Genomic DNA, 24,066 nt, shown 5'->3' on the forward strand with positions numbered 1-24,066 from the left:
TAGTAAAAAAAAAAGAAACCTAACCTTAACAAAAACTTGGTCACATTTCCTCATGTAAATAAAAGTCTGAAATGTGTAGTTTGTCTACCCCTTCACTCTGACACCCCCAAACAAAGGTTAGTTCAGAAGTCACAAAATAAATAAGTTATCTGCTGTTAGCATTTGTCTTACAAAATACTCAAACTGATCATCAAATTTGATCTTCTAAAACTATTAGTTACTCTGAAAACCATTCAAAACAGGTTTGAAAAGCCTGGTTGTGGAAGCTGTTTGCACAGATCTATCATTGAGTCTGCTTAATATTCTTGTCCTTCACGGTCTGATGTGCGATGCAGACACACACAGACACATCAACCCAGGATTAATGTGAATAATGAAAAAGTTATTTGCAATCTAATGGCCATTTTTAATCACTGAATCAAACCTTGGCTTCCTTTGAACAGATCTCAAGTAGTGACTTGTGCATGAGTTGTTTTAAAAATGATCTGTACTCCGAAACATTTTCATTATTTTTATGCGTTGGGTACATTATTTCATATTGCTACGAAGCTCCTGAGGGGCTGTGTGTCTGCTGAACCTCAGGAAGAAAACTGAAATAAAAATGTTCAGTGTGCATTATTTAATCATTTCCTTAGAGTGCCTGTGAAGAAATCATTAACTAAAATACAGACAGGAAACGGAGCACTGTCAGGGTCGAACGCATCACAAGAACCTAAGATTGAAATACAAAAGACACTTGCTACCTACGGCAAAAGACAACTTTCCTTTAAAAGAAATGTTTTAGGGCCCCATTTAAGTTGTCCATAGCCCCGCAATTGTCCTTACAATAAATATTTGCCAGAATATTTTATCAAATTAGTCTGAAAATTCAGTTTTCAGTTTGTTTTATTTGTTGTGGAGCCTAGTTTGGTCATTCGCATTAGCGCTAGGCTAGGCTAGGTTAGCTGAGGTTATCTGAGCTGCTACCTTGGTCAGACTTAGCTCTCAGCCTGTTCTTGTTCCTGCTTTCCTTCACCAGCTGCATTTCTCCCTTTGTGGCTGCACCTCCACACACACAACCAGGATATGGCACTGTGACTCAGTGAGCGCAAGACTACACTGTGTACACTGTGGGTCGACAGTGCTATTCGCAACCTTGCTCGTGATTCAGATCGTACTTTAAAATGAGCTTCTTTTTTTTTGACACGCACATCTTAACAGCATTCTGCCAAATAAAGGGATTGTAAAAGCTGTATGAACTGAAGCATGTTTCATTTTCTTTTCATCCTTTCCTAGTATAAGCAAGTGGAGCAATACATGTCTTTCCACAAGCTTCCAGCAGACATGAGGCAGAAAATCCATGACTACTATGAGCACCGCTACCAAGGCAAGATTTTTGATGAGGACAACATCCTGAGTGAACTCAACGACCCACTCAAAGAGGTGAGACAGCTTCGCTGATGAAACACAGGAGTGAATTCAAACTTTGACCCCATATCATTTCCTGTTTGATGGAAAATTTAAATTGTATTTTAGAATAGTTTTAAAAAAATAGTGAAAAGTGTTTCTGACAGCTGGTGTCACATTTGCGAGGAAAAAAAACCTATTCTCAAGGGTGAACTTTGAATGTTTAATTTGGCACAAAAAATAAATGAGTATTAGGTTGAAAGATGTGTGTGTAGCGAGGGGCTAGTTTATGTCTGACGACTTAAGACTCGGGTGTCGAGACAAACTATTTTGCAGGGGTAGTTCAGTATGTGCAAAGAGGAAAACTTTGGATAGAAAAGACAGACTGCCAAATTATCTAAACAAATACATTTTATTTTGTAATATAATCTAAAACATAAATGGATTGTAAATGTTTATTGTTTATAGCACTGATAGATTGAATATGGTTGTCACACTTTTAAAACTTTGCCATTTTTGAATATTAACTTAAATAATAAATAAATAAATGAAAACAAAAACATGTTCAATCTGTTGTTGCAATTTGTCAATTTAGGGCAGAAATAAATGTTGTTTTTTTAGCATTCATTTGCTAAAATCACATTCTTGCATTTTTTTTCTGCAATATAGATGGATAGATGGATGACAGGCACAAATCTCATGCTTTGAAGAATCTGTAATCACTGAATAATTCAGTCCCGGTATCATTTCAGGCACAGTCTGAGGTGTTTACCTACCTGCAGTCATTGCCGTATAAATAAATAATAAACAGATTTATTTTGAAGGCCTGCATAAATATGTTCGCTTTCGGACATTATGGCCATTTTAATGATGAATACAAGAAAAAACATCTTCTCTGGTTTGTAATTGCAAACAGGCATACTGTTTCCACACCGCTGCATAACCTCCAACTTGTATTCCTGCTGGCTGCCATATGACAAATCTTCAAAAAGGGAAAGCCAAAGATTAATTCCCAGGCATGAATGCCGGCCCGCTATGAGAACCGTTTCCTGTCTAATTCATTAATTCTGGTGCACGACTGAGGTCAGAACTCTGACAAACGCTGCGCTAGCATTCTTCCCTGTTGCCCTCACGTAGCCATCGAAGCATTGCAGAGATTGGTTATCTTTTTGTTAATGTCCCGTTGTCACTGGAGGAGAGCTATCGCTCATGTGGGGTCAACAACACGGCACTGCGGTTGCCAAGTGCCTCGGCCTTCCATCTGCACAGCAACAGAGATGCGACGTACAAACAGACAACAAGCTCCTAATCTCCTGCTGCTTATGAGGGGACAGGATGAGACCAGCGAGATGGCTCACAGCCGGCACCAGAGGGCAAACTCATCAGGATCTGATTTATGTGCCAAAAAGTTTCCTCTCATGAGAGATATGGGAAGTGCTTGGGAAGTATTAAGCCTAAATCAGCGCTGTGTGTCCAATTTCATTTATGTTTGCAGATAACGGTTCAGAGATGAAAGGTTTTGTGTCCGACCACCTGTCTGCCTGCCTGCTTGCTTGCTTTCCCCCTGAGTTCAGGTGGAAATAAGTGAATTATTTATGGCACGAGCGCATATCCCTTTCTTATGTCCCTTTTTCTCCTTTTCCTCTGTCAGGAAATTGTCAACTTCAATTGTCGTAAGCTCGTGGCCACCATGCCTCTGTTCGCCAACGCCGACCCCAACTTTGTGACGGGGATGCTGAGCAAGCTGAAGTTTGAAGTTTTCCAACCCAATGACTATATCATCAGGGAAGGCACGGTTGGGAAGAAGATGTACTTTATTCAGCATGGCGTTGTGAGTGTCATCACCAAGTTCAACAAGGAAATGAAACTAACCGATGGATCCTACTTTGGAGGTAAAAAAAAAAAAAAAATAGGGAATATTTTTTTTAATATCTGGCTTTTCTACACACTCACATAAAAATTCAAACACTCATTATATGATTGCGTCAGCCTGCTCTGAGCCATACATATATAAACATGCTTAGACAGAAAAGCCGACTAAGGCTTGTGTTTGATGCTGTTGGAAGTCATTGTAGATTCTCAATAACCAGTGTCAGACATTAGTCAGCTTCGGTGCTTACATAATCGCTCATCTGGTTGCTGGAGAGGGCCAAGGCACGGATCAGGCATCCCTTAGGACACACACAGAGGTCCCTCCTCCACACTCGCCCTCGCATGCAAAAACTCCTCGCCTCCTCTGTTCGTTCTTGCTCGATGTATTTATCACGAGCAACTGGAAACTCTTCTGCGTGAAGTCAGGAGCACCTTGCTATTCTCACCCTGTCGCCGTGCTTTAAATCTCGAATTTTCATCCTTTTCAAGACATTCCAGATTTCATACGTTTCTTTTTTTTTTTTTTTTAGATGTCACTTGTAATTTCATTGCAGGTTGTTTACTCTGCCAAAATCTACATGCAGACATTGCTGTGTCTTTTTGAAAGCAAAGCAAAGTTTCCTATTTTAGACTGTCTTGCATTTTTTATCTCTTGAGCTCACCCCTGCTATGGGAGGAGGGTAAGTCTAAGAATACCTTCCCTTTGGTTTGTCTGTTGAATGCACTGTGACTCGTTGACGGGCTAAAGGAGGCAAAAACAAAAAGTCTCTCCCTGTTGAATCGTCAAAGTCCATTATTCCTGTCCAGCACTGACTTCAAATGTCTCTACACCTCTGCTCAAAACAGGGAAATACTGTGCCTTGGAAAAGTATTTGCACCTCTTCACCTTCTCCACACTTTTGTCACATAGAGACCATCCTTAGTTTATGCTATTAGTAACTTTTGATGTACCTTATGCATATTTCATGCGATAAAATAACTCGAAGATGTGCATACGTGTAAAAAGAAAGGACACATCATTCTACCAATCTGAAAAGTGTGATGAACATTGGTATTACATTGCCCTGAATCAATAGTTTGTCAAACAACCTTCAGCTGCCATTCTACCTGCAAGTGTTTTAGGGTGTGTCTCTCTACCATCTTTTAACATCTAGAGGCTCATTTCATCTGCAGATTCTTGTTGGCAAAAAACTCAAGCTACCTCTACTTCAGCCTTGACTCCATATTTTTTTATTCCCCGTCTTTTTTAAACCATGCATACCATCAAAAATTTACATTTTTGATTTCATTTGCCCAGAGTACCTTCTTCTACAAGCCTCCTAGGTCTCTCGCATGGATTCTAATGAACTGCCAATAGGACTTTCTTTCAGCAGCTGCTTCCTTCTTGCTGTTCTTCAATAAGGGCCAGATTAATGGAGTACTTCTCCAGAATTGCTTTCGCACTGCAATGTGTCAAAGAATCCAAACTCTTTGGAAAAACCTGCTCAGCCCACCTCGCCTCTGGTGGTACTGCACCAACAACCAGTGAAGGAAATGTCACGATAACCTCAGAAGACGACTTCCGTCTTTGCAAAGCGTAAACAGAAACGGAGTGGTGTCAGATTTTAGCTGTTGTAGGATTTCTCACAACATATTTTCCCACTAACATTACACTCTTGTTCTGTAGTTTGCTTCCCGTCTCCGGTCCGCTCACATCCACATATCCATTCGAAACCACAAGAGTTCACGTCAGCTGAACTGAGACTTGGGGTGTTTTAGGCGGACCAGAGTTTGCCTTTTTTTGGTCGCTTCAGAGTTTGATTGCACTTTCACACCTCCCTGCAAATCTTTCTCTGCAAATCAACTAGAGTTCGATTAAATCGGGCCAAACAAGGCTGCTGTGAATGCACCTTCAGTTTGTGATGGTGTCTGTTTCACTTATGTTTTCAAATAAACCCCCGATGATCTGTTGATCTATCACACAAAATAGATTTAAAGTTTGTTTTTGTAACATGACAAATTGTGAAAAGATTCAAAGGGGTATGGATACTTAGATGCCTCAGGTAACTCTTTGGGAGAGTCGGGGACCATCTGGCATTGCTCTTGTAGGAAAAAAAAAAACCATAGGAAACTAATAGCATAATGATGAGCAGGACATTTGGGAGGACAGTAGGTCACAAAGCACCTTCAGCCATGGTCATTACTACACCTGCATGCTGAAATAACATCACCTCAGGGCCAGAGTGGATGGGATTACATATTACTATCACACAGCTCAGCAGTGAAGCCATTGTGTGGCTTTACAGCATGATGCTAGAACAAGACAGACAGCAGACGAGAATCCCTTTTGGGCCTCGGTGTCTTAGTCATACGAGACTTAACCCTCCTCACACACACAGGAGGAAAGCCGGTTGCCACAAGTGCATATGTGACACATGACGTGATGGTAAATTATCCTCAACGCTCCAGGAGTCGGTGGTTACGCTTTGTGACAGCACAACAGACACGTGTCAAACTGCAGCATCGCGAGGAGTGATCCTGACGTGCACGGACCCACAGCAACACCCGAGGTTTTCCAGGTGACAGGGATGATATTTCAGAAGAGTTTTAAAATTCATTTCAGGGCTCTCCTATTTGCTGGATGTCAACACAGAATTGCAAGCCAGGACAACAAAAAAAACAAAAAAAAAAATAACAGAGGCAGCTGAATATGTATAAGGCGCTAAACCAGTGAACTTGCCTGCCAAATAAATGGCAAAAGTGGGTAATAGATCTTGTTTTTCTAACTTTATACGTTGTAAGTTTTTCTTAGGAGCAACAGTAACTTTTTGTAAGGTGCATACAGGTTCTTTAACCTACTTGTTAAAATAATTGTAGGGGGGACATGACTTATCTAAACATGAAATGCAACCTTGGCATTAGACGTATGAGGAATTGACTAAGTGAATGGGAAAAAAAATCCAATCTTGCTGATGGTTTTTCTTTGTTCAAACTTTGCAAAAGCTATAGCTTTCATTTGTCTATATCAGCATCAGACAAAACATTATTATCTACTCTCCCACTGCTGTTTAGCCCACTTTAATCGGATTCTTGGTGTCAGGTACATTTATCTCTGGGTGTTGCCATTGTTGTGCCATGTAAGCTTGTTAGTTGCATAGCATGCTGCTTTAAATACAGACCAACCACCGGCTGTACTTGTTTTGACTCCTGTGTCTCCCACACGTCTGAAACCACATGTGACACGATGCATTCTTCTGTCAGCGTCTCTCATCCTCTGTGTGTTTGCCAGATTCGCTAAGGAACCCCTCGCTGTAGAGGCCGCTTTTCCATTACAGCAGTGCTGACACCTTCTTCACACTCACACCTTGAGAGAGTGTTGCTTGCACATCTTGCACAGTCTGTGCCCCGCTTCCATGATTTATCATGGCAGAGCCAAGAGAAATTACACTGTAACAGGTTAACGTTGGCCACGTGAAGGAAAGTGGTAGACTGTGTACAGGTGCAGATGTAAGTGGAGGTCAAAGAGTGTTAAAACAGATACGGGACAGTAGATGAGGGGGCTGTTTTGCTTCGGTCAGGCACTGCAAATGTTAAGTTACTGTTACGCTGTACCACGGATGCTGGTGTTTGTAAAAAAACAAATTTTACGTGGGTTTCATTGTGAAAACATTGTATTTCATTTTGTGAGACGCCTAATACAGTCACATCTGCTCAGTTATACATGTCGCTTATGATGTCAATGTGTTCAGTGTTAAGATGAAGAGTGTCAGATGTACAGTGTGCTGCTGAGTCAGAACAGTAAGTTGTTTTGCTATGACATCACTATCAATTTTCTTTATAATTTGTGTTAATTAGTAGTAATTGACTTGTAATGTCGACTTGTACGAGGCAGAAACATCGACAACAACTTCATCAGAATTCAAACTGTGAAAATCCTGAGCATGCTCAAAGCAGTGTGGTGCTAAAGATTTTCCAAAAATAAATGTATTCAGTTCTAATGTTGACGCTGTTTATTTTACATTTGATATTCATTAAAAGTAGTCAAGATAAAGTGGATAAATATTGATTTTTAAAAGAAATGATAACTCCTGCACTTTTGGTTTTTAGTATGGACTGCTTCTTCAAACATAACACTTCACAATCAGAATTTTGGAACATTCTCACTTTAAAAAGTGTTTCCAAAAGAAATGCAGTGTGTCACTATATGCTCAAATTACATGTGGTAAAACATGACGATGGACCTGCCTGGATTTTATTCTTAATAAATGGAATTTATGAATTCAGCTCACTGACTCTTTTTCAACCTCATACATTAAGAACCTAAATGGAGAAAGAACAATTTCCACATCAGTCAAGCATTCTGCATGCAGAGGAGAGTGAATTTGTTTCAAGTGCAGAGCTTGTTCGTGGCAGAGCATGAGATTGAAGGTCAACACATGCGCCACAAGAAGATTCTGTCTGGTCAGGACATTTATACTTTAAAAGAGCTCAACTGAAGGAATCATTTAAGGTCCCTCCTACTACATTAGTATGTAATGGTTATTTTACACAACAGAGAAATAAAAAAATATATCTCACCTGGGTGTGTTAACAAGAAGCTGCTGGAAGAACTCCCAAACCAGGCTACAATTAAAGAATGAAATCACCTACAGCCCTCAGTCATGGGAGGTAAAACTAATTTCTCTGTTCTTGCAAAGTATGTAAACAACTTAAGTGGTGTTACTATCAGCTGACTGATAGGACATATGAGTAGCAATGTTTTTCTTCAAATGGATGTGCACTGTATACAATGATTCTACACTAATAGAGGTAGGAAGTTGGGGTGTTTATATATTGTGCTGCTCAGTGCTAATGTGATCAAAGTGATCAACGGGGGACTACAAGGAGAAGATAGATATGTTGCTGATGCACTGTTCTGCTGTCGTTCTTGTATTTCATCGCATCAGAGACAGACATACAGGTTGCTGTAAAATCATCCCCAGCTTTAGTTACTCCTTTCATTTTTGAAACGAATGCAGTGCCTAAGAGCCTGACAGTAAAGCTAACTACAGTATTATATTATGGGACTATTAGCTCTCTATGGGATGATGAATTGTCTTAGCATAATGACTGTGACAGTCCTGCTCATGAGCTTCTCAATTTATTTACATTCACATTAACTCTCCCTCTCCCAAACCCTTTGCTCTCACAGATTCATCTATATGATAATGTGTACAGTAATTACTGGGATGATTTCCTTTATGGCCTTCTGTACACTCCCAGCCCTTGCTACTGCTTCCTTCATGTGTTTTTTGTTTTTTTCTTTGTACCTCTGTGTCCCTGTCGTGCAGAGATCTGTCTGCTCACCAAGGGCAGACGGACAGCGAGTGTACGTGCAGACACCTACTGTCGACTCTTTTCCCTCTCTGTTGACCATTTCAATGAGGTGCTAGAAGAGTACCCCATGATGCGACGTGCGTTTGAAACCGTAGCCATCGACCGCCTGGACCGCATTGGTAAGACCCAATTTTTCCCTCGTTTCTAATTGATTGGTTCTGTTGCCCGTCATCATGCCTCGTTGTCTTGTCCTAATCAGACTCCGATTGCCCTTATTTCCTCATAAAAGCATTGTGTGTGCCATCTTGTGCTGCATGACCTGTATGCTACCTTTTCCTTTACTTGTCTGTTCTTTTTTTTTTCTTTTTCTTAAATAACACAAAAGACAGTTCTGTTGTAACCTGTCTTAGTCCTTCTAATGAGCAAAAGTAGCATTTTGTGGTTGGATTAATTGGAAGGCGGTGCATGTCGCTGTCCGGGAGGGAGTCTAGTCGCCCACTTCTTTGGTTTGGTGTTGACCCCCCCACTGGAAGCCACCGAGTCAATGGAAGCTAACCTCACGTGCATGTGTGTCTGGCTCTCTGTACACTCATCCAAACTCCTGGGTATGAGCAGCACCCCACCCAATTACAGATTTCTTACAAAATTAATATCAGGGACAAGAGAAATGTTACCATCTGGTGCAGCTCAGTTGGCTGTTAAGCAGGCTCCTGATCAGTATAACGCACAGTGCCTTGCAAAAGTATTGATAGCTGTTTCTTAGATTTATTTTTTTTTTTGTTAGATTTTGTCTAAACCACAAACTTCAATGTATTTTACTGTGGTTTTATGTAATAGACCAGCCGAAAGGAGCATACCCAAGTAACCCTTCCTTTACCTTCACCACCTTATCCAAGGCCCGCTTGGATAAAGTGACCGTTTCCTGGTCTTTAACAAACATCTGAGGTCTTCACAGCTGCGTCTGCACTGAGATTGCACACAGTTGAACTTTGTTTACTATACACAGGTAAGGTCAAAGCAAATACCACTGGCAGATTTTAGTTAATTAATCTTGTAATTTTACCAACATGTTCATTATGGCACAAAGTAACATCAGCGTTTAAGAGTGACCCAGTCCGGATTCCAGCTAGGATTTGGTAGAGAATCTGTCAAGAATGCTAAAGAGTAGGGTCATGGGACGGAGAATGTCAAACCCCAAAGACTTAAAGGAGCTGAATTATGGATCTTCCAGGCACAGCAGTCAAGTAATCAAGTAAATATGGTACCTACCATTCTTATCAAAATGTTCTATACATCTAGCATAAATTCAAAGAAATTTGACTTTTCAATTAGATGCTTTGAAATTGATGTCCTGCTCATTTCTACACTCTGCTTTCAGTACCTTATGACAACAGTGCTCCTCCATGATCCGGTTAACCACTATTGGACTGAGTAGTAGCTTGAGCTCAGCAGATATGCAGTTCCACCAGGTGTTTGCTAACTGCTGCTGCCGCTAGTCTGAAGGAGCTGAGTGTGGGAGTTCTTTGTGGGGCAGAAGCTCGACTGGTGACTGCTGCTCCAAAGAAGAGCTTTTGGTAAATAGGTGGTACTTTGTCTGATCTGGAGATTCAAGGATTCCTCAGACATACAGGAAATAATCAAAGTAACACTCCAGGTATGTTTTGGGTGAGGGCATAACATTGTAAGATGATTTAAAGCTCAAAAAAGTAAATTTTACATGGAATCCTCCTCCTCCCCTCTAAGCATATCATTAGAGATAAATTGTCAAAATGCCAGTTAATACATGCAAAATGGTCGCCTGAAATTACAAGAACAGTTTCATTTTGAGACATGTTGTTCTCATTTACTTTCAAAAACAAAGCCTTTGTAAATTGTTGTCTATCACACAAAATCCCAAAAAACACAGTGAAGTTTGTGGTTTGACCTCAAAAAATGTGGCATTGCACAAGAGGTATGAATATTGTTGCAAGGCACTCTACTACATTACTAACCAATAGGTCTTCCTCCAGTCAACTGATGAAATGATATAAAAAGAAGAAAGATTAAAATGAGGATTAGTAATCTAGATTTCAAACCACACAGACTTTCCAAAGGGGCACATGTATGTACAGAATGTTTGAAATCTGATCAGACCACTCCATGCGAATCATAAATGCTGAAGTCATTGTTCAGCTACAACATTGCAAGTGTCTACAACGTTTCGTACTAAACTGTCGATGTCTCAGAAAGTCCTGTGCATCTTGTAAGATCTGGTGTCACAGGAACTACTGTAATGAGATTACATTCGACTTGAGTAATCCTTATAGTTTCTCCCTGAATTTTTCCAATATCACCATATCTTTTAGACACAGTCTGTAAAACAATAAACCCTACTGTATTATCAGGAAATGTTTTTGCGTTTTTAAGTGACATGCAATGAATTACATTGTGGTTCTTGAAGTACACAAGTACAGTGAACTTTGTAAAATATACACAATTTCACTCGAATGAATTCACCAAGTGGCGCCTCTCAAAGACGTTATTAAACATAAACACGGCCATCTCAATTTAAAATGTTTTCATAATATATTCCTGTGATATATTAATAAACATATTTTATTACAGTAAAACATTATTATCCATGAAAATAAATGAAGGCAATATGCAAACGTTGGTATAGTGGCTCAGCTTGAATCCATTTGATCACTTCTGGCTGTTTTTTCATTATCATGGCCGTGTCAGTGGATCACTTTGCCATGGATATACATTTTCTTGCTTTCAAGTTGCTTTGTAACACAAAGTTGACTCAAATTCAAAAGCACTTAGTTATCAGGTCAGATCTATTAACTGGAAATCTACTATTGGGGTCTATAAAGTTGGAAAAATCTATAGGTGACTCCAATGTATCAAGTCAGCTGATGACTAAGAAAAACCTACAGAGCCCTTCAAGTGCTTGGTGTCAAAATAAATTCAGAGACGCAGCAGCGTTTGGGTTAATGGAGCTGGAAAAGGTAAAATAAGATTTTTGGGAAACTGTTTCAATCAAAATATTTGACTTTAGGATTCAAATACATGTCTTCCCTAAATTAGTCATAATTTAGCAGATTTAGACTTAAAGGAGAGGAATTTGACTTGAACCAGATGGAGAACTACAAAGACAAATTATTAAAATACAAGTTGAACAATGAAAAGGCTGGTCAAAAATTTCAAAAAGGATTTAATTAGTTTTTACTTTGTCAACAAAAAAAAAGAAATCTGTAATTATTGAGAATTTAAATATTTGTCATCATTAACGTTTTATTTTTAAATCTGTGAAATGTAGAAAAAAAATGTAACAGAGGAAAATGATCTCTCCTTTTGGAAACGATGCTCCTTTTGCATTGTTGTATTGTCTTTTGACAAATACCAGTCTCATATCCTACCAGAAACTAATTTCTTTCTGACGTACTGATGGTATTGTCTGTATTACCAACAAATATTTTCTTAAATTCAGAAATTTATCAGACATTTGTTCTTCCGGCTCATGTCGGCAATTTCAAAATACACATTTAGGTAACTCTGAATATTCTTCATCCTTGTATTTCTTCGAGTGTTCTTAAGTTCACATCAAGCTCAAAATATTATTTGTTTTGTTTTAATTGAAATACAAGATTTTGTTGAGAGAAGATGACTCTCCTGGTTTTGTTGTAGTTTGCTTAGAGGTCGTTCATCATTGGAATAATATCTTATCCACTTGAATCTGGATTATAATTGGTAAAAAGGTATCTATCAAAGTAAATCCTATTGCACCAAGTCGAGAGCTTTGTAGCTGTTCTTTCCTCAGCAAGCATTTGGCGACCGAGGAGAGGAAAGACCTGACCTCCAGCAGAACCAGACTTGGTGCGAGCCACCCTCTGTCATGTCTGCCTGGGCATGGAGGACATTTTTCTGATTTCTGATTTTATTTTGGCACCTGGGAGGCTCCGTAAAATCTTTTATTTTATTTATTTATTTTTACAAAAGGTAGCTAAGCACAAATCTGCAAAATTGAAAATAAATTTGTATATATTCCTGCATCCAACCCCCTTACATCTGTAAAATATCAGTTAAAATTTTACACCCGGCAGAAAAAAGCTCAGCATGAAGTACATTGAACCTAACCTTTAGCGTTGCAAATGAACATAACCCAAAGGAGACGAGGTAGAATTTTTAGAAAATGTCCTTCAGGGAAACGTAGGGTTTTGCTTCAATGTGCCCTTTAATGTCAGCTGGTTAAACCTATATTTGCCCCTTGTTATAAGAACTGCCAGATGAGTTAGCTTCTCACTATTATCATATATTGGAAAGTGAAAGCTGTGCACACTGACACAGTTCAGAGTGCTGCAGAGCAGATTCGTCCTTTCAGACTAAACATGAAAGGGGGTTTTGTCTCATACGATGGAAGATATTTTGTCATGATCAGTGCTGGTTGTATCGTTTCTACATATTGACTGCATTTGGTTACCTGCTTGTCTTGCTCTTAAAAAAAAAAAGAAAGAAGAAAAAGTAACCATGCTTTGAGAACAATACTATGTTGCACATTTGACGTTATCCTTTATCTATCTAAAAACTGTTTGACCAGGAGTCCATCTTGAGACGAGCTCATCTCGTTTTCAAGAATGCCCTGGCCGACGAGTAGGCACCAGGTAAACTTCTTATTCTGATTCCAGTATTTGGACAGGGCCAGACTTTAACACATTCAGCCTTGCTAAATAAATCCAGTCTGAAAATTAACAAGCTTGACTTGTTGCTGAAGGTTACATTACCTGTTTAATTTCTGCATCTTTAACACATAACTCAAGTTACCCACACAAGAAACTCTCTGCATTCTGATGGACACATTAAAATGTCAGCAACTGAGACAATCAAAGAAACAAAGAGACCTCATCCAGTTCTACATGCCATTTTTTTTATTTGTAAACTAATCCCCGATGGGGGGGAAAAAATCACACGATTTATGGTTAGCTGTGATTGTTGAACACTCCAAGTCTTTATGAATCCTTTCCTGAAAGTGCATTCAGAAAAACCATACCTCAAATTAGTAAGAGTTTTACTAATGCAACACTACATACAGTTCACTATACATTCAAGATCCCATTTCATTATTTATTCATGTTTTCACCCAGCAAAAAAGTTTGTTTCTGATTGTCTGACTTGAAATGTCTGTTCTGTCTTGTATAAAAAATAAAAAAAGGAAAAAAAGGAAAAATAAAATCGAGGAAGATTTAAAGCAGGTGTAGGTCATGCTGGTCCTTGAAGGCCGGTGTTTTTCTGCATGAACACACCTGATATCAGCAAAAGTGGTCATTAGCAGGCTTTTCAATTTGAATCGAAAGTGTTGCAGCTGGACCACATCTGTAACATGCAGGCACAAGTCCTCAAGTACTTTAACTTCCCATCTCCTCTGTAATAGACATACAGATTACTATGTACCGTAAACGTCTTTCCTTAAACTGAACTGAACTAAAGTTATCTAAGATGTGGTTTGCAGTAACTATGTAATCATTAAAACTAATAAAGAAGCAAATTAGGGAACTTGTACAATACAACACATTTAACCCTTACATTCACTTTTGTAGTCTAAAACCAGCACAAGTTACAGAAAGCTAACCCTACTGTGTCCAAAAACAGTTTTCAGTATATATATATATATATTTATATTTTTTTTTTCTTTCCCTGAGACCTGTAGGTATAAATCAGCATTAATGGGATCTTCACAGATGTGCAAGTTCCACTTGTCATGTGCATGGCTGCACCGCCGTACCATCGCAGATGTTGCCTTTCTAACTGTGCGGTGATAACAGCAGGCTGGTCCCTCCTCTTTAGCCTGGAGGATTCAGCAGCCAGAGTTTCCAAAAAAAATAGGACATTTTCAATTGCAGCTTTTCAGACTTTTCCAGTTTGTGTTGGTCTGTCTGGCATGAGGTGCAGCCAAGAGAAAATGGTGTGAGTTTCCTGTTTTTATGTCGGTCTCACCGTGTGTAGATGAAGGAACCAAAATTGTGATTGATTGCTTTCAGAGCATAATGTAACTTTTACCACACAATTAATAGTCATTTTCATGCATTACATTTTATTTTACTATGTATATTTCTTTACAGTTCTAAAAAATGTGCAAAGGAACACTAATGTTGAAATCCACTGACAATGGTGACTAATTTTCAAGATTTTACATGCACACAGTCACATTATTCACACTCTGACGGTGGCAGCCTGCAGGATGGTAACCACAGCTGCCCTGACTGCCATGCACCGGCACCGCTGGGCCCTGTGACCACCACCGCCAGCAGGCAAAGCTGGTGAAGTGTCTTGCCCAAGGACACAATAACTGAGACAGACGGAACGGGGATTCGAACCGGCCCACCGATTATGGGACAAACTCCTGTACCATCACCATCACCCCATTTGGATGATTAGCAATGTTAGCATTATCTGTAAACAGCGGTCTCTAGGATGTAGACTCCTACCCCAATGTACAATTTGCAAGTTTGTTGTAATTTGATCACACGACCTGGTATTTGATGAAGTTTGCTCCCAGTGAGGGTTCACCGGTTCAATAAAACATCCCTAACGCAGGAATAAATTGATATGCTGTTGTAGCTTTAAAAAGATTACCGATATATTGTGAAATGATAAAGGAGAAAATGACCAGCGGAAATTTAGCGTTTTGGTGCATGAAAAAAAAAGCTATTTTTTTTTAAACAGTTCACAAATACAAAAAAATAGTCTTTCTCCATCAATGAATACTTCTACACTGAAGAGTATTAGATCAGTAAACTGTACAACAGAATCAGTAGTACAGCTGTTCTTAGGACTTAAATGCTCCTACACTACAGAGTATTAGGGTTAGTGCAGGTTGATGGTGCTTACAAAATGTTGTATTCACTGATCTGAAAAAGCTCAAACTTTTGAGTTCCCAACCAGTCAGTCGCCAGACTGGAAATTTCATTCTGCTCATCAGCAGATTTCTTAGTCCACATTTTAATATCATCATAATATAAGATGGTGATATTTCACATTTTTAATTGTTGGAAATGTGTTTCATTTGCTTTATACATGTTTGACTAGTGGGTTGCTAAGTCTTTAAATATTCTTAATATTTAAAATATAGATGCAGAATAGCTATATGCCTTAATACAGAAGCAGTCTTTATGATTTTTACTTGGTTTTCTTATGCTTTTTGCAGTAGTACTGAGTAGCAACATTTCCTAACATGCAGAAGTGTTTTAAAACAAGTATGCATAAAATATCCCATGACTTTTATTTTAGAGTATTAATTTTAAACTTTAAAGTTATAGATACAAAATTGTAACAGTAATTCAATTCATAAAAAGCTTTTGACGTTTAATTCAATATGAGTTGTGCCTGCAGATTTCCTTTTTAATAAATATTGTATTACATGTAATAAGTCCATGGCTTTCGCACTTTTACATTTGTAGTCTCAGCTCCTTATCTTGTTGTATATTTTTTAAATTATTTTAATGCAACACATCAAAATAACAGATTTCATAGACATTCAGAGCCACACAGTGTCACATAAAGTTTTGATATATTAATATCAAATGAATGGCTTTGCATCGTGGAGGCATACCAGCTTAAAGGAGCTGATAAAGTCAAACACTTGACTGTAGTCAATGTGAATGTATAGCATATATCATGTATGAACTGTAGCTCTACAAAAATTGTTTTCACCTTTAGACAAGATTAATGAAGAAGACAAGACATCCAGTAAAGAAAGATGACCGAGGAAGCAAAAACATTAAGGAAATTAATAGATAAGACAGAGGATACATTGCTCTGCAGAGCAAATATTAAAAGTTAATGGTGACATTTTGTTATAGATTTAAAGTGTTTTTTTTTTATTTCAATGAAATCAAATATCTATTTTTTTCTGAAATTAAACTGATCCCTGTTTGAATGCGTTTCTCACAAACGTTGAAAACAGCTCTTAAAATAATTAATAAATGTATTTTCATCCTAATCTACAGCATTTGACCCTTTCGTCTTTAAAACTGCCATGTAAGCCATCTTGTATGTTGACAGTAGATTAACAGTCAGCCTGTGGTGTTTGTTTTAGCTCTTTATTACCCGACCTCGTAGTAATCGTTGCAATCCCAGTTATCTGCTTCAAACTGAGCGCTGGATTCTGAAAATAAAATGCTCCAAAAGTGACATCAATCTATTTTCTGCAGCTACAGCCGTAAAGCAATATCTTATAGCTGAATGCATGGCTTACCCCAGCAGTCTTGAGTGCAGCAAATGTGGCTAAACGGTAAACTATGTGAAGAAATTCTCCACTCTCAAGGACAGGATTTAATGATTGATTGGATGAATTGAAAGCCTTCACCACGCTGAACGCCCTCTCTGTCTTCTTTACTGACAATGCTTCATGGCCTGTCAATACAGAAGGACAACAATAATTACAGGAAACACGTCCTCTAAGAACAGTCAGACGTAGTCACTCAGGGTAAACATGCTAAAAATATCTTTATTGTGAAATCTGGTCATTTTAGAGATAACATTTTGATGTCTTTAGGAGCTTCTGTTTTTGCTTCCTCTAGAAGCAAGAAGAGGTTGCTGTTAAGTAATTAGAACCATTTATTTTCATAGCTCAATCATTTTGACCGACTGGGACAATTTTTTCTGTGTCCTTACAGAACATACAATAGTGTCCAGAAATGATTGCTACTCTTTGTTTCACAAAAAAAAAAAAAAAAAAAAAAACCTCTACCCACATTAATAGCTGCACCAATAAAGGGATAAAAACATGGTTCTTATGCCAAACCCTAAATTTATTTCTAAATTTTCTTTTATCATTTAACTGTACACCAAAAAAACTGTTGAAATAGTTAACTCGACATATTCTGTTATAAGTTAAATTAATTTCCATTAATTAACAATAAATATACAATTATAAAAGATAACAGAATGTTTCCTTGTGCTAAACAATAGTGGTTATTCTAGATGTCCCTGTGACGTGGTTTAGCTAAATTCTGATTGTAATTCAAAAGAGTGAGATTTAATTTCATTCTCAGAAGTTAGATTTTCTGTTTTCTTGTCTTTATAAAGTGTCCAGTATTGTGGCGTGTGGGTACAAATCATCCGTAACTCCTCTGTGTTTTGACCTCACCACCCTCATAGTCTGTCATCATGTCGCACCTTCAGTAATCTTTGTCTCTTATATGTCCTTTTCTTTTCTCAGACTTTATATCTCCTCATAGTCATGACTGTCAAAATGTCTCTCAGTTTTTTTTTTGTTTTGTTTTTTTTTTTTATGTAGCATGTAGCAGTCCTTAGTGGGTCTATAAAGATGCAGCTTCTGAGCAAAAACATTTACAATAATTTACTTATTTTTTTTCCGCTAAAGCAACGGGCCTCGTAACAGGTTAGAAATTGAAGATGGGTATGCTTTGGTATGACCGAAGCATACAAGCTGCATCTTTGTCACCCAGAGTTCTGCTTTCCTCTTATGTATCCAAAGTTCTCCACTGCTGTATGTGGTGACTCTTCTGATTGCGCTTCAACAGGGAAGAAGAACTCGTTGCTGCTGCAGAAGTTCCAGAAGGATCTGAACGCCGGCGTGTTCAACACACAGGAGAACGAGATATTGAAGCAGATTATCCGTCAGGACAGAGAGATGGTGATGATGGTGGACCGCAAGCAGTCAGTTACCGGGATGAACTCGACTCCAATGTCAGGAAACTCCATTATTAACTCACCAGCCCAGCCGCCATATTCCACTGCCTTTGGCGCCGCTCAGCTACAGCAGTCCTCTGTACCCATGACCTATAGTGCTTCAGCTATCGCCAATGCCTCTGTTGCTCGCATGCTGCCAGTCGCTGCCGCCGCCGCCGCTGCGGCGCAGGGGGGATTCCCCGTGTCCAGTCTTTCCCAGGTTAACCTGAATTCCTCATCACAGACAGCACTGCAGCAGGGAGCGATCATGTCGCCCTGCTCTTTCACGGCGGCCATGTGCAGCCCACCCGTTCAGACCCCGTTGGCTAGCCGAAGCTTCCAGTATGGCTCACCAACAGCGTCCCAGCTGTCGCTTATCCAGCAGCCCATTGGCCAACCTTCTCTACCCACACAACAACAACAGCAGCTCGGTCAACAGCCGGCTGCTTCGACTGCCGCTGCAGCCTCCGCAGCACAGCAGCAGGTCCCTTCGCCTCAGCGGGGAGACATCCACAAGAGCACGCAGGCTCTCCAGTCTGGCAGCTTGAGTCGAGATGTCCGACACCTGTCGGCCTCCCAACCATCACTGCCACATGACACGTCTCTGGGGCCCAGAGCTCATCCGGCTTCTGGGGAGTCTTTGGCCTCCATGGTCCCACCGATGGCAGCAGCCATCCAGGGAATAAGTCTACAAGGTGGCATTCGCACTACAGTGCCCCAGCGGGTCAGTCTGTTCCGCCAGATGTCGTCGGGAGCTTTGCCCCCGGTGCGTTCAGCCGCTTCGGCAGCGGCTGCGGTGGCAGCGGCGTCATCATCATCATCCTCGACCCAGCACAGGGAATCCCCTGGATCTAGAAGAGATTCTGTCCTCAGCAGTACAGAGACTGAGCAAGACAAAATGCGTTTCGCATCAAATTTATGATTCCATACATCTTTCCCTTACTTTCTTTTTTTTTTCTTTTTTTTTAAACTTAAATGTGTTTCAATTCATCTTCAGGATGGGTATTGAACAAAAGAGGCAAAAACGAGGAATTTCTGAATTTATTTGTTTCTCTCCAGCTTTCCTCTAAAGTAACCTCATACAAATCTTATATGTATATAAGCCCTTGTATAATATTTTAGACATTTTTGTCTCCCTAAACTTAAGAATGTATATTAAAAGATACACGTGAATGGATGTTTGAGAGTGTGGATGTGTGCAGGTGCAAGTGCAAATCTAACTACAATATTGGCAAAGGCAATTTAAAGCTGTAGTATAAAAATGAGTCTTCCTTTCTAAGAAATATATGAAATGATATATCATGTATGACTTTTTGAAATTATTTTTATTTGTTTTTGGTTTTTTTCCTGTCATTTTGCTTTCTTTTCTAACTGGAATGCAATATGGATTTTTTTCTTAACCTGATGAAGAGGAAAAATGTTTTCTCCTGTTAAGCAGCTTTAGGCATCACTGTGCAATTATTAATGCAATTATCTCTGACAAAGAAATTCTAAATGCACATACTTATAAAAAAAAATTAAATCTCCTAATAATTTACTGAGACTTGCTTGAGCGATCAGAATAAATACTGTAACCGTGTATTACGTTGCTCCCAGAGATGAGAATACAGTCTTCTGAGCCGTTGTATCCCCAAGGCAGGCTCACATTCAAACCATGACAGTGTTATGGGTCCAAAGGGAATAGGTAATAGAAATGCTTCTTTCTTTGGTGAAGCAAGAGTGTGGAGATGGATATTGATGGATGATCTTGTTTTTTGTTTTGTTTTGTTTTGATTTGTTTTTTTTCTAGTTTTGATTTCAGATGGTTGAGATCTTACATAATGTTGCTTAAAAAATTCTGTGTATATTTATAATATTTATAAACTAAAGATTATCACCATTATGCAATAGACTGTGACATAACAAATACTTATATGTGTGCTGTAAATAGTTTTGTAGATCTAGGATTTACAGATACTGTGTTGTGCATTCTCTATCATAACAATGTCTTACTTCTATCATCTATATGCGACAGAGGTTAAGTGACAAAATACGTATGTTTCATAAGAGATGAGCAAACCTTAATGCAAAAACTAGCAGGACATGAGGCAGAGAAATGTTGGCTTAAAGGACATTTATGATTCCCTCTCTCTTCTCTGGTTGTTTACTATATTTAGGTCTAGCATCACATATCTTTTGGATCAGTAATTTAAAGAACTTGATTTTTGTCTTTCAACCCAAAGTGGATTAGTTTTTCCCCATTATTCCAATTTCAGTTTTAAAATGATTTCGCTAACATTACTGCGTTATATTCATGGCCAGAAATATTATTTTCATTCTTACTTATTGTAGCTTTTGAAAAATTATTTAAATCGTCCCCTATTTGCGAACCGGATCAGATATACTCCAGTATCACCATTGATTTATTTAACACAACCAGGTTAGATGTTGTGTTTGAATTAGAGAACTGGGTTAGGTTTTCTATTTGACCCCCAAGAGCATGGCAAGCTAGCAATTGCTGATGCTAACTACATAGCAGGCAAAGGGTTGATATTATCTCAAGTAAAAAAGTGTTTTCTTTCGTGTGAACTGTAAGTAGAAATACAACCCACTCACATTCACATAGTTATGCAGCACAATTTTACCTTTTGACATTTTCTTTTTAATTTCATTCCTCTGAAAGAGATTTAGTGATGCTAAGGTTTACCCGATAACCACAGTATGGTTCCTTTTTGTCTCTTTCCTTTCAGAAACGTTTAGCTGCCCAGCCAGGAAATATATTCAGGAGCAGTATGTCGTTAAAATGAGATAAATTGTTTTAACGAGACAAGTGTTATATCTCGTTAAAATGACAGAGTTTCTCATTTTAATGAGATATAAAAATGCATTCCTCTTATTACGACTTCTTGAAAAGGCATAAAGAAGCTCCCACTGACTTTCCATTTTCTCACTCAGTTTTTTCTATTGGCACTCAAGCATCCTGCAATGTGTTGCCATATTACTGTTATGGCTGCACTCATTTAAATGAGAATATATTTAGGTTTTAATTGAATATAAATCTCATTTTGAGTTGTACATTTCAACCAAACCAAGTTTCACGTTGTAACAAAATGCTAAATTTATTCCCTAGCTCTGACAGTTAAACTATTCTATATTTTCTTACACAACTATTTTTGACAGAGTTTGGTTTAAATTACTAGATTCTTGCACCAGCATCATAGAATCCAACATTTGATTTAAAGAAAAGGGCCTTCAGTTTTAAGTGTGCATAACAATTTTACGATTTTAAAAATTATATTTTTCAAAATCTGAATGTTGAACTTATGGAACAAGCTACGTGTAAGGTAAAAGGTTATCTTGCATGATAAAACTTGCTGTTACGAACTAAGTAGTTCACAGGACCTACCAACATTACAATAAGTATTCGGTATAATTGAAGAATAATGAGGATTAAAATAAACTGGAAAGTTCCTAACAAATGACTGAAAACGGAGCAATAAACCAACTGTAAAGACCAGAGTTTATCATATGCAAATTATGATGTGATATTTCACCAGCAGACTGACTTTTATGGTTTCTAGTAATCACATTTGAGGTGCGTAACATGACATAACTTGCTATGATTCTCTTCCAAAAAATGGATAATTACCAGCCGACTGAACTTCGGATAAGAGTGATGCGAGTTTTTTAGATCAAAACTATATTTTGTAACAGTTTGACATTTCCTAGTCTATGTGTGATGGTGTGAGCCGTCAGACTGAATACTAATGCTACATAACTTCATGCAACACTATGTGTATACAGGCAAACACACACAACCAGCAGAAGAAAGAGGAGAAGTAAAGTCAAGAGCTAAAAAGAAAAGACGGGCAATATTAGAGGGTTTTGGTACTGTAACATTGGTGTATTTTAATTAAAGCATATCACAGACACTTTATGAAGACCTCAGGACATTGTATCAATGGGTAAAAAGGGGCAGATCAAGACTGGATGGTAAACAAAAGCTGGTTTGCATTAAGGTTTCTGTCTCATGTAAATCCATCGTGTGGGCTTAGGTACTCTAAACTGACCCGGAGATTGAGGCATGAAAGTATAAAGTTAAGCAAGAATAACACACGACTATCCGAAGACTCCAATAAAAGCAGCTGCTTGCAGGTCCATTCCGTGCACATCCAATAGGTTGCACATTGTGCTCAAGGCCTTACTGCTTTCTCCTTAATCAAATGTGACAAATTCTCAGTCAGTTTAGATTCGGAACTGCCGCTTTCATGGCACCAAATATCTCATCAGTTCACAGTGACTAAGCCCGTTGAGATACTGTTTTAAAAGATTAAAAGTCTTCACCCCAGACTGTCGATAGTCCACTAATGCAGTCAACCCACCACTGTCACGAAAGCATGCGTTGTCACAAATAACTTAAATAGAAACTATCTCGAAAATGTTGACGTTAAATGTTAATGTTAGATTCTCTTTTGTTCACTGTCCTTCTGCCTAGATGTTATCTGTGTGTTGAAACACAAGCATTGACTCTTTTTTGCATTGACGGTCTGAAGTATTTGTGCCTAAAACTATCGCCATGTTCCATCCTTTTCGTTGCGGGCATGAGCCCCGCCGCACACTAGCGTCACTTCTGCACACGGCTGCGCGTTCACTCTTACTATACTCTGTGTGTGTGTGTGTGTTCTGTGTCTCAGTGTTTTTAGACAAGAAAGGAAATGACAATGACGATGGCCAAATGTCTCAACGTGTGCAGCTGGTGTCTTCACTTACGGTGAAAACTGGGGGAGGCGGGTCTTTTTTTTAAAATTAATTTATTTTCTAAAACTCAAATAGAAACGTCATGAGGTAATGTACAGATAAAAGAAGAAGTGCAATCTTTAGACTTGCAGATGTATCACAGACTTGAGACATTGTATAAATTTGGAGCACCTTTATACCTTTCTTTGTAGCTAGCCACTGATGTAAAAGGTTGAGTACCGATGCACGAGAAGAAACTGGCCAAAGCAAAACATTCAAAGTCTTTGTCTTTGTTTTTAAATTGCACTTTCTGACTTACTAATGAAGAGATAGGGATTCTTTCAGCGAGGTTAGGCGCTGGATGAGATGGAAAAGGGAGCGGTATCCCTGAGAATTTGTGCTGCCCTCATCTTGTTTGAGTTTCTAAACGGGAGCGGGTGGGGAGGTGTTCTATTTGCAACGGAGAGCGCTTAATCGCGAATATGCCATAGTGTATAGGAACTAGTACACAGTCGAGATGGATTGCAGCACTGTTGGTTTGTGCTGTTTTTGATACTTGCCTTTGGAGGGAGAGCTTCCCGACTATGTGCTTTTTTTTGTTTTTTTTTCTTCTTCACTAAACAAATCGCTACTAACTAGCATACCGGAACGGGCATTATCAGTGACGTACAACACAAAATAACGAGCTTACACATTAGGAATTTAGAGACCGTCAACAAACCAGCACGTATATTATTTATGTATGTTTCTTTTTTGTGGGTTTGTTGGTGTTTTTTGGGGGACGGGGGTGGGGGAGAGATGGAGCAAGATCCAAAAACAACTGATAACATTCATGTAGGATGAACCAGATTTTTCTTTGGTTTTGATGATCACAGGTTTCATTATGTTTACCGATAATGTGAGTTGTGCAACCCCGGCTCACATGGTCACTGTTCAGCTTATTCAGATTATCCGAGGCTTAGAGAAAACAAACTGTCTGGTGGTTGCTTATAACAGAAGAAGGATAAATGTAAACTTTCTTACGATAATATGCAGACAAACAGTGTTTGTCAAAAACTCTTTTTGATTTTTTTTTTCATTTATTTTGTTTGTAAATAATAAACCTTGAAAATATAGAAAATAAAC

General features: G+C 38.7%; 1 protein-coding gene across 1 annotated transcript in view; it reads left to right on the top strand.

Moving 5' to 3' along the window:
• The window catches only part of hcn1 (hyperpolarization activated cyclic nucleotide-gated potassium channel 1), a 70,290-nt gene extending 51,143 nt beyond the window's left edge, over positions 1-19,147 (top strand). The window contains exons 4-7 of the mRNA XM_088011342.1: positions 1,276-1,422; positions 3,038-3,278; positions 8,568-8,732; positions 18,078-19,147. Coding sequence (XP_087867468.1) covers positions 1,276-1,422; positions 3,038-3,278; positions 8,568-8,732; positions 18,078-19,147 — 1,623 coding nt within the window. The remainder of the gene's footprint in view (positions 1-1,275; positions 1,423-3,037; positions 3,279-8,567; positions 8,733-18,077) is intronic.
• The last annotated feature ends 4,919 nt before the right edge of the window (positions 19,148-24,066 follow it).

The sequence above is a fragment of the Poecilia mexicana genome, unplaced genomic scaffold (assembly GCF_051168715.1).
Source record: "Poecilia mexicana isolate PSO_F unplaced genomic scaffold, ASM5116871v1 scaffold_12, whole genome shotgun sequence".
Lineage (NCBI taxonomy): Eukaryota > Metazoa > Chordata > Actinopteri > Cyprinodontiformes > Poeciliidae > Poecilia > Poecilia mexicana.